The 19,240-nt window shown below is 38.9% G+C and overlaps 8 protein-coding genes across 8 annotated transcripts; 5 read left to right on the forward strand and 3 right to left on the reverse strand. All coding sequences in view use genetic code 12, as the record gives it.

Moving 5' to 3' along the window:
• Nucleotides 1–397: 397 nt before the first annotated feature.
• Nucleotides 398–1,450, forward strand: ADH1 (Adh1p; the record flags this gene model as incomplete). Its single annotated transcript, XM_049323661.1, has 1 exon — nt 398–1,450. One exon carries the CDS (start codon nt 398–400, stop codon nt 1,448–1,450), a length of 1,053 nt encoding a protein of 350 aa, XP_049180475.1.
• Nucleotides 1,451–3,136: 1,686 nt separating this feature from the next.
• On the forward strand, nt 3,137–5,504 carry KGF56_002434 (protein-lysine N-methyltransferase; the record flags this gene model as incomplete). Its single annotated transcript, XM_049323663.1, has 2 exons — nt 3,137–3,618; nt 4,286–5,504. 2 exons carry the CDS (start codon nt 3,137–3,139, stop codon nt 5,502–5,504), a joined length of 1,701 nt encoding a protein of 566 aa, XP_049180476.1.
• Nucleotides 5,505–5,640: 136 nt separating this feature from the next.
• KGF56_002435 (2-dehydropantoate 2-reductase) lies at nt 5,641–6,723 on the reverse strand (the record flags this gene model as incomplete). Its single annotated transcript, XM_049323664.1, has 1 exon — nt 5,641–6,723. One exon carries the CDS (start codon nt 6,721–6,723, stop codon nt 5,641–5,643), a length of 1,083 nt encoding a protein of 360 aa, XP_049180477.1.
• A 3,118-nt stretch (nt 6,724–9,841) lies between these two features.
• Nucleotides 9,842–10,570, forward strand: KGF56_002436 (putative dephospho-CoA kinase; the record flags this gene model as incomplete). Its single annotated transcript, XM_049323665.1, has 1 exon — nt 9,842–10,570. The coding sequence occupies one exon, from the start codon at nt 9,842–9,844 to the stop codon at nt 10,568–10,570; it is 729 nt and encodes a 242-aa protein (XP_049180478.1).
• A 36-nt stretch (nt 10,571–10,606) lies between these two features.
• On the reverse strand, nt 10,607–12,190 carry CCT3 (chaperonin-containing T-complex subunit; the record flags this gene model as incomplete). The annotated part of the gene is made up of 1 exon (XM_049323666.1): nt 10,607–12,190. One exon carries the CDS (start codon nt 12,188–12,190, stop codon nt 10,607–10,609), a length of 1,584 nt encoding a protein of 527 aa, XP_049180479.1.
• Nucleotides 12,191–12,928: 738 nt separating this feature from the next.
• On the forward strand, nt 12,929–17,032 carry KGF56_002438 (uncharacterized protein; the record flags this gene model as incomplete). Its single annotated transcript, XM_049323667.1, has 2 exons — nt 12,929–15,352; nt 15,683–17,032. The coding sequence occupies 2 exons, from the start codon at nt 12,929–12,931 to the stop codon at nt 17,030–17,032; spliced, it is 3,774 nt and encodes a 1,257-aa protein (XP_049180480.1).
• A 453-nt stretch (nt 17,033–17,485) lies between these two features.
• KGF56_002439 (dolichyl-diphosphooligosaccharide--protein glycotransferase) lies at nt 17,486–18,487 on the forward strand (the record flags this gene model as incomplete). Its single annotated transcript, XM_049323668.1, has 1 exon — nt 17,486–18,487. One exon carries the CDS (start codon nt 17,486–17,488, stop codon nt 18,485–18,487), a length of 1,002 nt encoding a protein of 333 aa, XP_049180481.1.
• A 47-nt stretch (nt 18,488–18,534) lies between these two features.
• KGF56_002440 (uncharacterized protein) lies at nt 18,535–18,855 on the reverse strand (the record flags this gene model as incomplete). Its single annotated transcript, XM_049323669.1, has 1 exon — nt 18,535–18,855. The coding sequence occupies one exon, from the start codon at nt 18,853–18,855 to the stop codon at nt 18,535–18,537; it is 321 nt and encodes a 106-aa protein (XP_049180482.1).
• Between the last annotated feature and the right edge of the window lie 385 nt (nt 18,856–19,240).

A 19,240-nucleotide genomic window follows, 5' to 3' on the forward strand; every position in this document is an offset into this window, starting at 1 on the left:
TACAGAGCAAACAATATCCTCAAATTCCATAAAACTATCAAAACTAGCGGAGTCATTCTTCCTTCCTCCTCCTCACCCCTTTATACTACTACATATTCTCCCAACTTTTCTTAACTGTTTCGTTTAAAAGAAAGAAAAAAACAAGGTAAATGGATCACACTCGGCCCTACCCGCCGCCCCCACAAATAGATCATACATTATCAAATCTAGGTGGCATTTCTTTTATTTCTTCTTTAGAGGTATTATTTATGGCATTTTTTGAAAAATTTATAGATACAAAAAAATGTATTTTAATTTGGGATCTTATATAAAGAGTATAAAACTTCTTCGAAAACACTTGAATTTTTCATGTAGTCTTTATCGTTTACAAGTAATTAACATTAATAGAAACTTAGTAATGTCTTCTTCTATCCCAAAAACCCAAAAAGCTGTTGTCTTTGAAAAGAATGGTGGTCCATTAGAATTTAAGGATATCCCAGTACCAACCCCTAAATCAACTGAATTATTGATTCATGTTAAATACTCGGGTGTGTGCCATACTGATTTACATGCTTGGAAAGGTGACTGGCCATTGGACACCAAATTGCCACTTGTAGGTGGTCACGAAGGTGCTGGTGTTGTTGTTGCTATGGGTGACAATGTCAAGGGATGGAAAATTGGTGACTATGCTGGTATCAAGTGGTTGAATGGTTCATGTATGAACTGTGAATACTGTGAACAAGGTGCTGAACCAAACTGTCCTGAAGCTGACTTATCTGGTTACACTCACGATGGTTCTTTCCAACAATATGCTACCGCTGATGCAGTTCAAGCCGCTAAAATTCCAAAGGAGGCCAACTTGTCTGAAGCTGCTCCTATATTATGTGCCGGTGTTACCGTTTACAAGGCTTTGAAAACCGCTGACCTTAAAGCCGGTGAATGGGTATGTATTTCCGGTGCTGCTGGTGGTTTAGGTTCTTTAGCCATTCAATATGCCAATGCCATGGGTTACAGAGTTGTTGGAATTGATGGTGGTGCAGACAAGGGTGAGTTTGTTAAGAAATTGGGTGCTGAAGTATACATTGACTTTACCCAGGAAAAGGATATTGTTTCAGCTGTTAAAAAGGCAACCAATGGTGGTCCACATGGTGTTATCAATGTTTCTGTTTCAGAAAAGGCTATTGACCAATCTGTTGAATACGTTAGACCATTAGGTGTTGTTGTTTTGGTTGGTTTACCAGCCGGCTCCAAAGTCACCGCCCCAGTTTTTGAGTCGGTTGTCAAATCAGTTCAAATCAGAGGTTCATATGTTGGTAACAGAAAAGATACCGCTGAAGCTTTGGACTTTTTCGCTAGAGGTTTGATCAAGTGTCCTATTAAGATTGTTGGTCTTAGTGAATTACCTGAAGTTTTCAAATTAATGGAAGAAGGTAAGATCTTGGGAAGATATGTTCTTGACACTTCTAAATAAGTAGCTAGAGCTTGAATGAATGAATGTAATATTTTGTAAATCGACACTAGTCGACACTAGGGAACGAAGCGACCTAGTGGAGCAACACTGACCAACTATAGACCAACTATCGAGCAACACTAACTGTTGCTCTGCTATCAAATAAACACCTACACTCTATGGACTAGACGAGTGAAACGAGTCTAGTGCCTCTTTCTCTCCCTAGTATCTACTAAGTGCTACTCCACTAGCTCGCTTCTGTCCCTAGTGTCTACTAAGTGCTACTCCACTAGCTCGCTTCTGTCCCTAGTGTCTACTAAGTGCTACTCCACTAGCTCGCTTCTCTCCCTAGTATCTACTAAGTGCTACTCCACTAGCTCGCTTCGGTCCCTAGTGTCGTCTTTCTCTATACTCTTTCTATCGACTATCTCGCTTTGCTTGATAGTATATCTCTACTCTCTCTTTTCTCTACATACTATCGAGCAAGGCGAGAAAACAATACTGGTTTACTCTCTATATACTACACTCTCTCTATACACACACTATCGACTAGTCTCTTTCTCTTTCAACTAGTTTCTTTCTACTTTCTCTCTATTTACTCTTTTCTATCTACTCTCTCTGTCTATCTTCTCTTTATATCTACTCTCTTTTTCTACACTCTATCAACGACACTATCGAGCGGAGCGAGATAGTGGAGCACACTAGTTGTCACCGACTCTATCGACACTATCGACACTATCGAGCAGAGCGAGATAGGGTAGCAGCGTTTTGTAGCACCACTATCGACACTATCGAGCAGAGCGAGATAGTGGAGCAGCACTTATTAGCGACACTATCCTGCCCTCGATGCACCATTGACTAGTGTCACTATCGACTAGCTGCACTCTCTCATTTCTATACTTTACACTCTTTAATCTACTCTACACTCTTTAATTTATCTAGACTCTGTCGACTAGTCTCTCTCTATCTACACACCACTATCGAGCAGAGCGAGATGGTGTCAATTGTGTCGGTGGCAGCTAGTATGCTCCACTCGTTTCACTTAGTCTAGTCTCTCTCTTTCTCCTTCTACTACACTCTTTTTCCTTCGGCTACACTCTTTCTCCATCGGCTAGACTCGTTTCATCTCGCTCTGCTTGATAGTGTTGTAATAAGCTAGTCAGTGTGCCCCACTATCGAGCGAAGCGAGATAGTGTCGATACACACGGGTTTCACTCGCCTAGTCTCTATCTACTCTCTATTAACTCTCTATAAATAGACAATCTCTGTCTACTCTCTATTAGCTCTCTATAGATAGACTATCTCTATCTACTCTCTATCGATAGTATACCTCCTTGCTATCAACTAGACTCGTTTCACTCGCCAGGTCTCAGACTATCTCGCTCTGCTCGGTAGTCTATCGATAGTCTACATCCTTCCTATCAACTAGACTCGTTTCACTCGTCTAGTGGCTCTAGACTCCTAAAGTCGTGTGTGAACCAATTGCAACCCTTTTTTTCATTTTGCAGCTATAACAGTGTCACCATATACACGACCTTTTCCCAATTTTTCACTTAAAAAACGATTTTCGTATTGAAAGGAGAAACCCTTCCCCCCCATTATCAAAGGAATTTAACCTTTATTCATCTATAGTTGGCCTCTTCTATCTCTCTTGTTAGGTTGTTTGTTTCGGTAATGGGTGCGTCATCTAGTTTGCTTAATGACTTTATGGAAGATACAAATTTTAGTTCTGAGGAAATAGACCGGTTGAGGAAAAGGTTTATGAAACTAGATAAGGATGGTTCTGGTGAGATTGATCGGAATGAATTTTTATCTATACCGGGGATTTCGTCGAACCCCTTAGCTGCGAGATTGATGGACGTTTTTGATAAGGATGGAGATGAGCAAATTGATTTCCAAGAGTTCATAATGGGGCTCTCTGCATTCAGCGGGAAATCCTCAAATGTAGAAAAATTGAAATTTGCATTTAGTATATACGATATTGATAGAGATGGCTATATTGGAAATGGCGAGCTATTCATCGTGATGAAAATGATGGTTGGTAAGAATCTACAAGACGAAGAGTTGCAGCAAATCGTTGATAAGACTATGATGGAGGCAGATAAGGATGGAGATGGGAAATTGAACTTTGAAGAGTTTAAAGACGCTGTTGACAGCAACACCATTGCAAACACATTAACCTTGAATATGTTTTGAGAAGGAATGAAGGAGAAAAATTAACAACATATATAAAGATAGGAGTGTCACTGACAATGATCCACTATCGAGCAATGATCCACTATCGAGCAGAGCTCCACTATCGAGCAGAGCGAGATAGTGGAGCACACTGACTAATGACGCTCAAATTGGTTGGACCGGGGGGGACGGATTTGATTGCACCCTTAGTATTATCGTTACAAGGTACCAAGTGTTGCTCCACTATCGAGCAGAGATAGTGCTAAATAGTGGAGCTCTGCTCGATAGTGCTAGATAGTGGAGCTCTGCTCGATAGTGCTAGATAGTGGAGCTCTGCTCGATAGTGGAGCTCTGCTTGATAGTGGAGCTCTGCTCGATAGTGCTAGATAGTGGGGCTCTGCTTGATAGTGGAGCTTTGCTCGATAGTGTCAAGGAACTTGATCACTGTGCATCTGACTCAGATGATAGCCTGGTGTTTTCTACTTTGTTTAACTGACTTCCTACATAGACTTTGTAGCATCTTTCTGGTATATCCTTTCCAACAGATTTTTTTTTAAAAAAAAGTTGAGATGAGATGAGATGAGATGAGATGAGTTTTACTTTAATGCAAGATTTCCAACAAAAGCTCTTGACTCTACTTGAGTGGATTAGATGTACAGAGGATGATCGGAAACCGTCTAGTCATTCTTATATCTCGCCCAAGATTACTGTTAAAGACGTGAAAGGTTCAGGCAGAGGTATTTATGCAACATCCGATATCAGCAAACAGGAATTAATAATCAACATCCCTCATGCTTTCCTATTAAACTTTACCACCGTGTTGAACCACATTTCCAAGTTCAACAAGATGGAATTGGATAAACATGTATATGTGCCATTTGAAGTGCACGAGGACGAATACACAGATATTTACAAGTTATTCACAAAGGAAGATTTGCTACAACTATCATCGTTCCAATTGTTGTCGATGTATTTGACTTTGGAAAAAAAGAGACCATGCTCATACTGGAAGCCGTTTATTGATATGTTACCAACTATGCGTGATTTTGAATTGATGCCTTTGGTCTACAACAATGAATTGAAATCTCTCCTTCCAGAAACCGCCCAAAAATTAAATGCAAATGTGGAGAAGAGATTTGAACACGATTATGAGAAAGTGGTAAACTTGTTTGAATCAAAAGGAATAGACGTATCCGCTGTTTTGGTCAAGGATGACCTTCTTTTATCCTGGCTTTGTATCAATTCACGTTGTTTATACATGGACCTCTCCACTAGTCATCACCATGATAAACTGGATAATTTCACAATGGCACCATATATTGACTTTATCAATCATTCATGTGACGACCATTGTACTTTGAAAATCGACGGCAAGGGGTTTCAAATTACAACAACTACGGCGTACACTACTGAAGATCAACTATACTTGAGTTATGGTCCCCATTCGAATGATTTCCTATTGACTGAGTACGGATTTACCGTGGCAGAGAACAAGTGGAACGATCTTGACATATCGTCATACATTTTGCCCTTATTGGCTAAACAACAGATTGAATATTTGAAGGAGAATGATTATTATGGTAATTTCACTTTGAACAATGAGGGATTGTCGTTCAGGACCGAAGTTGGACTAGCTGTTTTACAAGAACAAAATCCCCAGGAGTCTCAAAGACTAACAAGTTTCCTCAATGGGAAGATAGATAATACAGTATTTAAGACTTACTCAAATCTTATTCTTGTGGAAATTTTACGAAAAGTCATTCACGAGGCAGAGAATCATCAATATTTACTATATGCGAATGATACAGATGTCGTTAAACAGCTGAGAATGCGAGCTATTGGATCTCTATATAAAGATCAGTTGAAATTGGCAAGACCTCTACTTGATGAATTGGAATAGCAAATAAAAATAAAAAAAACAAAAGGAATAAATGAAGTGAAGTTAAGGCAAGTGAAAATGAAGTCAAGTCAAGTCAAGTCAAGGCAAGTGAAAATGAAGTCAAGTCGAGTCAAGTGAAAATGAAGTGAAAATGAATTTATGACGCTCGATCAATGATTGACTCTGCGGCAGCTTTCTCAATACCACGATCAATACTCAACTTGCTTTTAACCAAGCTCGTCAACATAGAATTTGAAAATGTTGCTTTCCCATGCTTTCTTCCCAAGTAGGCAATATGCCCATTAATGTTTCCAATTTCAGTATTCCTTAAACTCCTCACGTCTTGTCTCATTGAGGAGCTATTTGACCCTGTAAGTCGACAAACAGAAATGACCGAGTCTAACAATCTATTTTGGTTCAAAAAGGACCTGGCTGTAGGTATCTTCTCTAGTATAGGATACTCTAACCAAAACATATCAACACATTCGCAAATTATTGACCTCCAAATGTGGACGATTTCTTTTCCAAATAGTAAATGTCCGTTTGTGACATTATATAGAGCAGTAAGTGGATTTATGCAACAGTTGACTATCAACTTCTCCATTTGCAACAAGATGAATTCTTCATAGGGGACGTACTCGGCATTCAAATTCGGTGTTTCAAGTATAGCTCGGATAAGCAATGGCAAGTCATCAGCCTGCTCTTGTTGTTGTTGTTGTTGTTGTTGTTGTTGACCAATTTTTATGACGCCTCTTGATATATGATTGACAATGCCTCGTTGGTCCTTGAATACTCCATGTGTAGTGATAGCCTCAAAGATATTAGGCTTAAGAGTTGAACTCTGCCAGAATTTGCCAATTAGCAGATCTGCCATGCCCATTCCATTCTGTAGTATTAGAATATTAGCAGTTAAACTTAGTCGGTTGATATACGGCTGAAGAGCCACTTCCGTTTGGAAAGATTTCGTGGTTATGATCAAGTTGTCAATAGTCTCGTTGCCGAGCACAGCTTCAGTTCTTCCTGAAATCTCCACCTCCAGCTTCGTCAACTCAGCTGTGTCATAAAGTCGTCTCAACTTAACAATCTTATTCTCTTTACTATTCTCGTATGAGCGTAATAAAAAGATTGGCTTGACAACACCACTACCTGCAAATTGTTGCTTCAAATCATGAGCTAGCAATGACCCAATAGACCCAGCCCCCAAAATAAACACCTTTAACGGATCCTTAACTCTTGACATCAAAAATATCCACCTAAAATCTTTGAATAATAAAAAAAGAATAATGGGATGAGATGAGATGAGATGAGATGAGATGAGGTGAAAAAAAAAAAGATCCATGGGAGACACTGTAGAGCAAAGAGAGCTAGTGGAACAGCACTTAATAGCAACACCATCGAGAAAAGCAAGCTAGTGGAGAAGCACTGATGGGTTACAGAGGTCAATGTTAGAGGCCCTTCACCATTGAGCAAAGAGAGCTAGTGGAACGGCACTTAATAGCAACACTATCGAGCAAAGCAAGCTAGTGGAACAGCACTGATGGGTTGCAGAGGTCAATGTCAAAGGCCCTCCACCATTGAGCAAAGCAAGCTAGTGGAGCAGCATTTAATAGCAACACCATCGAGCAAAGCAAGCTAGTGGAGAAGCACTGATGGGTTACAGAGGTCAATGTTAGAGGCCCTCCTCTATTGACCAAAGCGAGGTACTGGAGCAGCACTTGGTAGTTTGTTATGACACTTGGTAGTTTTTACGACACTTTTTGAATACAATTGTAGAAATGTCTGAATCACTGTCAGAGTATCTGGAACAACTGAGAATTGTCTAAAACAATTGAGAAATGTCTGAAATAATTGTAGAAATGTCTGGGAGAACTGTCGAAAAACCTGAAACACTGTCGAAAAACCTGAAACACTGTCGAAAAATCTGAAACGCTGTCAGTATATATGAAATACTGTCGGAATATTTGAAATACTGTCAGGACATCAGAAATAACTGCAAAAATGTCTAAAGTAACTGAAAAAATGTCTGGAACAAATGTAGAAATGTCTACTGCGACTGTAAAGATGTTGAATACAATTGTAGGGCTATCTATACTGTAGAGCTATATAAGCTGTAAAGATAAACACTCTACTAATACCAGCTCCAACACTATTACCAATTCCATTCAGCTGCTTTACAGTAACTGCAAAACAATAATTCGTAATTCCAAGACTTTTGTCGCAACACTATCGAGCAGAGCGAGATAGTGTAGAGGAGAGTAGTGTAGAGGAGAGTAGTGTAGTGTAGTGTAGTGTAGTGTAGTGTAGTGTAGTGTAGTGTAGTGTAGTGTAATGAGATAGTAGTGAGTAGTGAGTAGAGTGGAGAGTAGAGAGTAGAGACTATCTCCCTTTTCTCTATTCAATAGAATAGTATAAACTATGCTAGCCCACAGAGGTAGGTGAGACGACTGAAAAGTGTCTGGGACAACTTCGAATTGTGCGGAACAACTGAGAAATGTCTGAAATGATTAAAGAAATGTCTAAAACAACTGTCGAAAAATCTGAAACACTGTCGAAAAATCTGAAACAGATTCTGAAACGCTGTCGAAAAATCTGAAACATTGTCAAAAAATCTGAAACATTGTCGAGAAAATCTGAAACGCTGTCGAAAATCTGAAATACTGTCAGGATATCTGAAATAACTGAAAAAATGTCTGAAGTAACTAAAAAATTATCTGAATAAATGTAGATATGTCTACTGCGACTATAGAGCTATTTAATACAAGCGTAGGGCTATTGCACTGTAAAGTTTTATACGCTGTAGAGTTATCTATATTGTGGAGCTTTATACGCTGTAGAGTTATCTATACTGTGAAGCTTTATACGCTGTAGAGCTAAACACTTTATTAATACGAGTTCCAACACTATTACTAATTCCATTCAGCTACTTTACAGCAACTGCAAAACATTAATTCGTAATTTCAAGACTTTTGTCGCAGTATCGGTTGATGTCAATGCTCCACTATCGAGCGTCACTATCGACTGACACTATCGAGCGATACTATCGAGCAGTGCGAGATAATGTAGAGTAGTGTACTGTAAAGTAGAGAGTTGAGTAGAGGGTAGAGTAGATAGTGTATAGAGTAGAGTAGAGACTATCTCGCATTTCTCTATTGAATATTGTAGTATAAACTATGTTAGCCCATAGAGGTAGGTAAAACGACTGAGAAATGTCTGGTACAGCTGAGAAATGTCTGAAATAATTATAGAAATGTCGAAAACAACTGTCGAAAAATCTGAAACACTGTCAAAATATCTGAAACACAATCTGAAACGCTGTCAAAAAATCTGAAACATTGTCGAAAAAATCTGAAACATTGTCGCAAAATCTGAAACGCTGTCGCAAAATCTGAAACGCTGTCGCAAAATCTGAAACGCTGTCGCAAAATCTGAAACGCTGTCGCAAAATCTGAAACGCTGTCGCAAAATCTGAAACGCTGTCGCAAAATCTGAAACGCTGTCTCAAAATCTGAAACACTGTCAGGATATCTGAAACAATGTCAGAATATTCAAAATAGCTGAGAAAATGTCTGAAGTAACTGAAAAAATGTCTGAGACGAATGTAGAAATGTCTGTAGAGCTAATAAATACAATTGTAGGGCTATTTATACTGTAGGGCAATATAAGCTGTAGAGCTGTTGAACACAACTGTAAAGCTATCTATACTGTAGGGCTATCTATACTGTAAAGCTATTGTTGCTATCTATCCTGTAAAGCTATTATTGGCTATCCATGCCGCAAAATACCCTATTAACACTAGTTCCAACATTATTACTAATTCCATTCAGCTACTTTACAGTGACTGCAAATTCGCAATTCCAAGACTTATGTGGCAGTATCGGTTGATGTCAATGCTCCACTATCGAGCAACACTATCGAGCAGAGCAGTGTAGTGTAGAGCAGTGTAGTGTAGAGCAGTGTAGTGTAGAGCAGTGTAGTGTAGAGCAGAGTAGTGTAGAGCAGAGTAGTGTAGAGCAGAGTAGTGTAGAGAAGTGTAGAGTAATGAGATAGTAGTGAGTAGTGAGTAGAGTAGTGAGTAGATTAGTGAGTAGAGTAGAGTAGAGTAGAGTAGAGTAGTATAAACTATGTTAGCCTATAAATGGTAGGTTAGCCCATAGAGTTAGGTGACTACTCACTATCTCGCTCTGCTCAATAGTGTCTCTCTGCTCGATAGTGTCTCTCTGCTCGATAGTGTCTCTCTGCTCGATGGTGTCGACAAGTCTCGTCATATTGGCGGGAAAGAAAAAAAGAATTGAAGCGAGAGGTTACGTCGACAAGTCTACCGCGCGGTTCTTGGTACCAGGTAAGATTAACTAAGATTAATGCTTATCGTTGGACTTACAGGTGGGATAGCGTGTGGGAAATCCACCGTATCAAAAGAGTTGAAGAACAAGTATAATTTGTTTGTTATTGATGCTGATCAAGTAGCTAGGGAAGTTGTGTTACCAGGAAGACCAGCTTATCAGAAAATAGTCGATGCATTTAAAAATGTTCCTCATTTGATAAACGAGGAGGATATGAGCTTAAACCGAGCGGTTTTAGGACAAGCTGTGTTTAGTGATAAGCTCAAGTTGAATATTTTGAACTCAATTGTTCATCCTGCTGTGAAATGGGAAATTGCAAAGCAAATTTTGAAGGCCTATTTGAGTCTTTGCAGTGTGGTTATATTAGATGTTCCCTTGCTTTTCGAGTCTCAACTTCATCTTGTATGTGGGCTAGTCATTACGGTATCTACTACTGCTGAATCACAAGTCAAGAGGCTCTTAGAAAGGAACCCGGAGTTGAATCGCGAGGATGCCGAAAATAGAATCAAGAGTCAAATGTCAAATGAAGAGCGAAATTATAAAAGTGATATTGTGATTGATAATTCAAAAAGCTTACAAGATTTGCACAAAGAACTTCAACTCGTTGTTCCTCAAATCAAGCCAAGAAAGATTTGGACTTTGCTAGATTTGTTTCCACCCATTGCTATAGCATCAGCATTGTTCACTTTTGTGATTAGACGGATAACCGAAAAATTCATAGCTGCTAGACAAAGGAAAATAGATTAAAAATCTTGAATCTACTTAGATACTTTAAGCTATTTCTTACTGTGTTTGACGAATTCCGCTGACTATATCATCTACCCTTAACAATAAGCATGCACTTTCTATAGCTGTTTTGATAGACTGCTGTTTGATAACCTCCGGTTCCCAAATACCATACTCCTCCATATCCACAACCTTACCATCATCTCCATCTATTCCAAATGTGCAGTGTCCCTGTGCTTGTTTAGCTCTTAATTGAGATAATACTTTAATTGGGTTTCCTCCACAGTTTTGAATCAAGGTTCTTGGAATCACCTCAAATGCATCTGCAACCGCTTGATATGGGTATTGCTCAATGCCCTTGATTGTTTTGGCCTTTTCTGATAATCTAACACTACATGCCATTTCTGTTGCACCACCACCTGGACTCAAGGAAGGTTCAAACATGACATTTCTGGTCACAGCCATCGCGTCGTGTAAGTTTCTTTCAATCTCATTCAATATATCCTTTGATGCTCCTCTCAAAATGATTGTACATGCTTGTGGCTCTTTACATTTATAAAGGTAGGAAAAATATTCATCTCCAATCAACTCAACTTTAAATTCACCACATTTCAAACCAATATCAGATTCTTTCAAATCTTCAACTCTATTAACAATGGTTGCTCCAGTTGCTCTAGCAATTCTATTGTTATCTGATTTTTTGACCCTCCTCAAAGCGGAAACTCCACCTTTCAAAAGATAGTGTTGAGCCAAGTCACTGATCCCCTTCTCTGTGATGACCAAATCTGGTTTAAACTCTAAAATCTGGTCGCACAAGGCCTTCACTTGCTCCTCTTCAATCTGTAATATCCTATTCCAGTCGCTTTCTTTAGTGATCTCAATATTTGTTTGCGACTCCCCCTTCTTATACTCTAACGGGCAATCCAACAAGATAATTCTTGGATTCTCGATAAATCTCTTCATCTTGGGATGCACAACGTCCTTGTTCAATAATATGCCATCCAATACCTCTGACTCGGTCAATTCTCCGCCGGGTATTTTCTCAATTCTAACATATCTCTTGACATCAATCTCCTTATAATCGCCATCCTTAATCGCAACTATTCTTACGGCCTTCAAACTTAACTGGCACATCTTTTCAGACCACTTGTTGATATACTTGGTGCCTATTGAAGCCTGTATCAACTTAATCATTGCTTTGTCGTCATTCACATCAACGCTTCTCGAAACTTGGTGTATGACTTCCAAAGCGTCTTTCAAAGCTTGCTTAAGAGCTCTAATGATTATCACTGGATGGATATTTTTTTCGATATAGGGGAAAGTTTGTGCCAAGATCTCTCCTGCTAAAATAATCACCGTTGTTGTACCGTCTCCTACTTCTTCATCCTGAGTTCTTGATAGCTCAATCATCGATTTTGCTGCTGGGTGTGAAACATCGATTTCCCTCAATATAGCATGCCCGTCATTTGTTAAAACAATTCCGCCCATTGGATCCAATAACATCTTAAGCATCGCCTTGGGGCCCAAACATGTTCTCACAATGTCAGCAACGGCTTTTGCAGCTGTAATATTGGCAACTTGTGCTTGTCGTCCTGTTTGTCTCTGTGTAGACGTATTTAAATAAACAACTGGAGCCTGCATTTTCTACCAAAAAAAACCAAAAAAGAGCCAGATAAAGCCAGATAAAGCCAGATAAAGCCAGATAAACAAGTTTCAAAGAAAGTAAAATGAAAAAGAGGTTCCTTATCTCAATGTCAAAAGTCAATCCAGAAAGAAAACAAAGGCCTGATGTGACGAAAGTGGTGTCAATGATGGTAATGGAAAAGTAATAGCTTCCTCTTCTTCTTTGAAATTTTTTTTTTTTTTTCACCTTGATTTTTTTTTCGTTCCAATTCCTTGAACATTTCTGGCTAGGAATAAGGCAAGTTTGAAGGCAAGTTTGAGGCAAGTTTGAAGGCAAGTTTGACTCAAAAAGAAGGTGAGACTCGTCTGAGAAGAAAACCGGCAATAAGGCTAGTTTGTTTTAGAAAGAAGGCGACCAATTGACCAAAAAAGAGGCGCTAAAAGAAGGTGAGTTTGACTTGGAAAGAAGGTGAGTTTAGCTTTAAACGAAGGTGATAAATTGGCACAGTTATAAGACGAGTTTGGTCCAGGAAGACTAGTTTAGCTCAGGAAGAAGGCAAGTTTGGCTTAGGAAGGCTAGTTTGGTCCAGGAAGGTAAGTTTAGCTCAGGAAGGTTATTTAGCTCAGGAAGACCAGTTTAGCTCAGGAAGACTAGTTTAGCTCAGGAAGGTTAGTTTGGTCCAGAAAGGCTAGTTTGGCTCAGGGAGACTAGTTTGGTCGAGGTATACCAGTTGAAGCAGAAAGAAAGAATAGGATATGGAGGTTGAGAAATACATTAACCTGAATTTCACTAGTTTGGAAGATTTGGCTACGATTGAAGCCAAAATCGAGGAACTAACTATAGCCCAAAATGAAATGAAACGTATTACGGCAGCCAGGCTATCAAATACTGAAGACAATACCGCAAAGGAACTAACCATAGATTCCGAAAAGTTGCAAGATGCTGTTGTACATATAGGAGCTGTTTTATCGGAAATAATGGATCTAACCGATATAAAAGATAGTTGTAATAAAATTGAAGCTTTGATTCAAGAGTTTGGTCCTGTACCTTTGTTTATTGATTTGCAAGGTCAATTACAAACAAAATTGGAAATCAACGAGTCAATAGTGTTTTTGGAAAAATGCAGAAATGCCGAGGAGAAATTGAATCTGGGTTTACAATTTGAACAACTCGGTGAGGTGTCAATTGAGATTGAGCAACTTGGTCAACCAGACTTGGTTGAAAAATTGACGACTATCATTGCCACGTTTAGGACAAATTTGGAATCAGAACTAAAGGAGGTAATAAGAAACAGCAAATGGTTGAGCAACAGCAATATAGCTAGCCAAGCTTTGACCGTTTTGACCAAAACATTTGAACGTTTAGTTGAACTACAAACTATAAAAGACATACCTACCTATCCAGAAAGTTGGTGGGCCTTGGACCTTTTGTTACAACCATTTGCAGTCAGATTCAATTACCATTTCAACTCGCCTAATAAAGATACCAATAAGCTATCAAAACCTGAATGGGCATTAAACTATGTTGAAAATTTTCTTGATGACAATTTACCTTTATTGAGTATAGTAGTAGATGACGTGTTCAAACCCCTCGGTCGAATTGGTACATATGAAGTAATCACTTGTGTATTACAGCTTTTAAGACTCAAAATCAACAAGATGGTCCATATAATTGATGAAAACATCCATAATGTACAAGATGCACAATTGAAGGAAAAATATGGACGGCTTTTATCGCATTTGATATTCGAGACTTCTTTATATGACCAAAGATTGAGAAATAAATACAGTTACAACCCCTATATTACCACCACCACAAAAACAACAAACTATAGCACACCTGTTGCGCAAAAATGGACAGGACTCACCGGAGACATATTGTTGGACAACCTGAGTCATACCGTTAGTAATTGGCTCAATTTTGAAAACACATTAGCAACAAAAAGATTTGAGAACGACATTTTGGGTGCTGAGGATGCTTTTAGAATTGACTATGATTATTTAGCAGGTAACGAAAAGGACTCCCTTATAAGCACTCATCAAATTTTGAGGCCCACATATTCCGCGTATGGTGTTTTCAAACTAATTAATAACCTCAACACGCACTTTCAAACGTTAACAATTGTCAAATTTCAATTAAAGTATGTATCGAAAATTCAATTGAACATACTTGAATCGTATTTGGAAGCAATCAAAGCCCAATACAAGATTTTTCTCGACAGATTCAGTTTTAACAAAAGTGCCTTTAACATGATCCCCGGTGCCATGAACGAAGTTGTTGATGCAAAAGATTACCTCAAACAAGACGAGAAAATGCTTGCAAGTTTACAGAAATTAACTGAAATATTCTGTTCCACCAAATTTTTAATCAAATCTATGGAAAAATGGAGCGAAGACCTCATATTTATCCAGTTGTGGGAAATGTATATTAAGCTTAATTCTGTCAACATTTCGAGCGACGACAATAATAACACCTATGGGATATTTGGCAATCCTTTAGAACAATATGAGAACTTGTTGAGCAAGATCATGGACCACTACTTGGATTTCTTCAAACTTGAAATCAAAAGACTTTTGAAAAAATACGTCAATACGAGCCAATGGGAGTTGGCGGGTTCCAATGATGGTGATGGTGCTGGCGATGGCGATGGCGATGGCGATGGCGATAATGACAATACCGTGCCGTCAAGTGATTTGAACCCCTTGATAGATGCCTTACCTATAGATCTCGAAATTATTTCTAAATCAGTATCACAATTGGATTACTTTGCAATATCGAATAATGTGGTAACAACTATTTGTGATCTACTTTATGAGTATATTGTGACAAATAACCGATTTTCAAGAAAAGGTGTAAATCAGTTGATTGTCGATTTTAGCTATTTAATCAAGTCATTGCAACTGCCGCTTTTGCTAAACTCAAGAAGTAGAAGCACTTCATCATCTATACCACATGATGCCACCACAATCACCGCTTCTACTCAACAACTATCTAGCGACGAAAACGAGAGCTATGTCAAGATTGTACAAGCAATTGACCTACTAGACTCTATGGATATTGAAAAGGCAATACTCCTCAAAAAACAATCAGACAAGATCATTGATGAGTTGAGGCTCGAATACGGCCATAAACTACAACATTTAAAAACCTCTGAAATCAGAGATTTGCTAAGTAGACTAGTAAAGCTAACCTAGGAGGGGGAAGGGGAAGAGAAGAGAAGAGAAGAGAAGGTTGGCCCCAAGTGTTGATCACGTGATCCGTTTTTCTTTAATTTTTTTTTTTTTTTTTTTATTTATTTTTTTTTTTTTTTATCTCTTTGTTTATCAATTTGATCAATTCTACCCAGACCAAACTCGGTAGGTTAGACCGATGTCATTGATAAGGAAGAGGGCATGTTCCATTGAGCTCTTTTAAGACTTACTCTGTAGGTTCTTTGAGCCTAGTTTTTATTTCTTTTCTTTTTTTGTTTTTTTGTCCTTTACTTTATTACTAACCGTCTTTGTTAATAGAAAGCTGTTGAGAATGAGTACTTGGAAAACAAAATTAAGAGACAGTCAACAATGCCATCTGTTATTATGGCAAAGCTATATAGCACGAAAGATCATCCTACTTTGAGTATTCCCCACCAATTGCGTGTTGTAATAGGCCGCAGCAACTCGTGCGATATCAAGATTCAAGGTTTAGACGTGTCTTCGAAACACTGTGAAATGAACTTGATCATATTGCCTCATACGGATAGTCAGAAGGAGTATCTCAATGTGATGGACCTAAGTTCGAACGGACTATATTTGAATGATGAGAAGATGGATAAGGGCACCAATGCGATATTGAAGACGGGCGATAAGCTAACTTTTGCTAAAACGGGAGGAAGTTACATTTTCCGGTACGTTGAAGATGGAAAACCTGATTTGCAAGTTGGAAAGAGGTCCTTTTTCGATGATTATATACTTGGGAAACAACTAGGTTCTGGTCATTATGCTGTGGTTAAAGAGGCCAAGTGCAAACGAAGCGGCGAGGTTGTCGCTGTGAAGATTTTTCATCCGAATAAAACTGCTTCTGCCTCGGGATCGCGAAATGACGCTAAACTACAACAGGAAATGGATTTGCTTCTCTCGATCAACCATCCTAATATAGTTCAATATCGAGGCCACTACATTGAGCCAAACCTGACCCAATCTGTAAATACGTATCTTGTTTTGGAAAAGATGAATAGTGGAGAACTATTCCAACGAATAATAAACAAGACAAAACTAGCAAGTGATGAAACAAGAGCCATTTTCAGACAACTACTATCAGGGTTGAAGTATTTGCATGACCGAGATATTATACATCGAGACATCAAGCCGGAGAATATTCTCTTGGATATTATACCGCGTTCGAGCCCCGCGCAAAAACAATTAGGACCATGGGATGCACAGGAATTGGATGTTCGAGTCAAAATTGCCGATTTTGGTTTAGCCAAGTTTATTGGAGAATTGAAATTCACAAACACGCTATGCGGCACACCAGCATACGTGGCGCCAGAGATCCTAAGACTTGAGGCGAAGGGGAGGTATTCAAAAAAGGTTGATTTGTGGTCAAGTGGCGTACTATTATACGTCTGTCTTTGTGGGTTTCCCCCCTTCAGTGACGAGTTGGCTCCACCAAACATGAAGGAACAAATACTCCAAGGAAAATTTGCATTTTATTCACCATTTTTTGATGATATTGAAGATACGGTTTTGGATTTGATTACCAATTTGTTACAGGTGGATCCAGATAGAAGGTTTGACATTGACGAAACGTTGAATCATGACTGGTTTACGGAGGAGATATCTGAAATATCTCAGGTGCCTGACTCGATAACAGAGGAACAGTAGCAGGAGCATAAAGCTACCGACACTAGCGAGCAAAGAGAGCTAGTGGAGAAGCCTTTGGTGTCAGTGGCAGCTAGTGTTGCCGACACTAGCGAGCAAAGAGAGCTAGTGGAGAAGCCTTTGGTGTCAGTGGCAGCTAGTGTTGCCGACACTAGCGAGCAAAGAGAGCTAGTAGTGTTTCTCCACTATCTCGGTCTGCTCGATAGTAGTATTTCTCCACTATTTTGCTTCGCTCGGAGCAATCAGAAAACTAGAAATCTAATACAAAATACATTGTATATCTCTTTACATCTTCTTCAAAACTGTAGCTCAAACACGGTGGGTGAACAATAGGGAAGCGCGGCAATAAATCTTCGTTTCCGCGAAAAACATGTGGCATTAAATTTTTAATTTTTCACCAAATCACTGGTAACATCTCTTTTATTTCTTTTTACACCCAAAAAGGATTCCAAAAAGATGAAGGTATCTGTTGCTTTCGTCTTTGCGTTTCTATATACCTTGGTAAACTGTGCCCTAAGCAATGACCAATTGTTTCAAGCAGTCAAAAAGTCCAAGGGAAAGCTTTTACCGTTGAATGATGAGAACTATGAGAATATCTTGAATGGGCAAAGAGATTACCATATCATTGTATTCTTCACTACGGATGCGCCGCAAATCAATTGTGTTTTGTGTAGAGATATTGCACCGGAAATTCAACTCATTGCTAACTCCTGGGTTAAGGACCACCCCAATGGTGTCGTTGAGCTGGATGAAAGTGAGCAACTGAAAAATGTCTACTTTTTCAAGTCGGACTTTGTTGACTCCAAGAAGCTTTTCCAATTATTCCAAATGAACAATATTCCCAAGATTTTCCATTTCAGACCAACCAAGGCTTTGGGACCAAACAATTTTCTCAGAGAAAAGAAAGAGTATCAATTTTTCCAAGGTGACCAGAAGGGTTTAATGATGAGCTGGGTACAGGAAATGACAGGGCATCGTTTCAATCTACATATACCTATAAATAAGAACAGGGTAATTTTCAACATGTTTGTGGCCTTCTTCACGACAATTTTGTTGAAAAAGTTCCGTAAACAAATTGGTAAAATATTGGCTTCCAAAATTACTTGGGGCGTGTTTTCCTTGTTAGCGGTATTATTATTTACCACGGGATTCATGTTCAACAAAATCAGACATACACCGTATATCATTGACCATGCTGATGGTAAGATTGAATATTTTATGCGCGCGCAACAAAACCAACTAGGAATTGAGACCCAGATCATCTCATTTGTTTATGGCGTTCTAAGTATATTGGTGGTTATATTGGTTAAAAAAGCACCGGAAATCAAAACCCCTTCAATCAACTTGGTCTTGGTTGCAATCGTATGTGGTTTGATTTTTATTCTATTCAGTCTTCTTTTATCCTTCTTTGGGTTGAAAACTGCTGGGTTCCCATATAGGTTTATTAGATTTTTTTAAATACAAATAGATACAGATACAAAAAAAAAGAAGAGAGACAAAAGTATTCATCCTGCTAGTTTATCGACTCTTGCTTCCAATTTATCCAACTGCTTTAAAATCACAGATAGTCGTTTGGAAAACTCTTTTACCTTGTTTGAATGTGCACTCAATTGTTTTTCATCAACAAAATTAGACTCTGTGAGTTTCTTAAACGTGGTCAATCTATCTTCAAGAAGTTTTAATTTTGTTAGTAGTTCCATTTGTGATTCATCTAGCAGCGCAAGACTCGCATTTAAACTATCCAAGGGTCCACTTAACACAGTGTGGGCCGTCAATTCAACGGGATGTACGTCATTTATCGACTCTCTCAAATGCTCCTCACTCATCTCTTTTGCTTACTTACTTATTCTACTCTACCCTGCCCTGCCCTAAGCTCAATCTCTTCTCCTTTGGTTCCAGTCCCAGTCCCAGTTCTTTTACATTGATCTTTACTCGCCAGCAGAGGGGGGGCGGGGGGGAAGGAAAAAAAAAAAAAACCAATGCCGGTACTACCACGTGACACGCTCATCCATCATTCATCTTCTGCTCATACGCGCCCGCCCCAAAAAAAAAAAGAAAAAGCACCACCACCTCCCTCGTGGCTGTTAATCACGTGATGTCCCAAATAAGTATATGATCTCTCTTGTAGATCACGTGATACGTTTATAGCATCTGCCCATGTTGCTTTTTAGAATTAAAAAAAAATATATATATATATATATATATTCTTGT

This window comes from Candida oxycetoniae (genome assembly GCF_023343755.2).
Source record: "Candida oxycetoniae strain CBS 10844 chromosome Unknown scaffold52, whole genome shotgun sequence".
Taxonomy (NCBI): Eukaryota; Fungi; Ascomycota; class Pichiomycetes; order Serinales; family Debaryomycetaceae; genus Lodderomyces; species Lodderomyces oxycetoniae.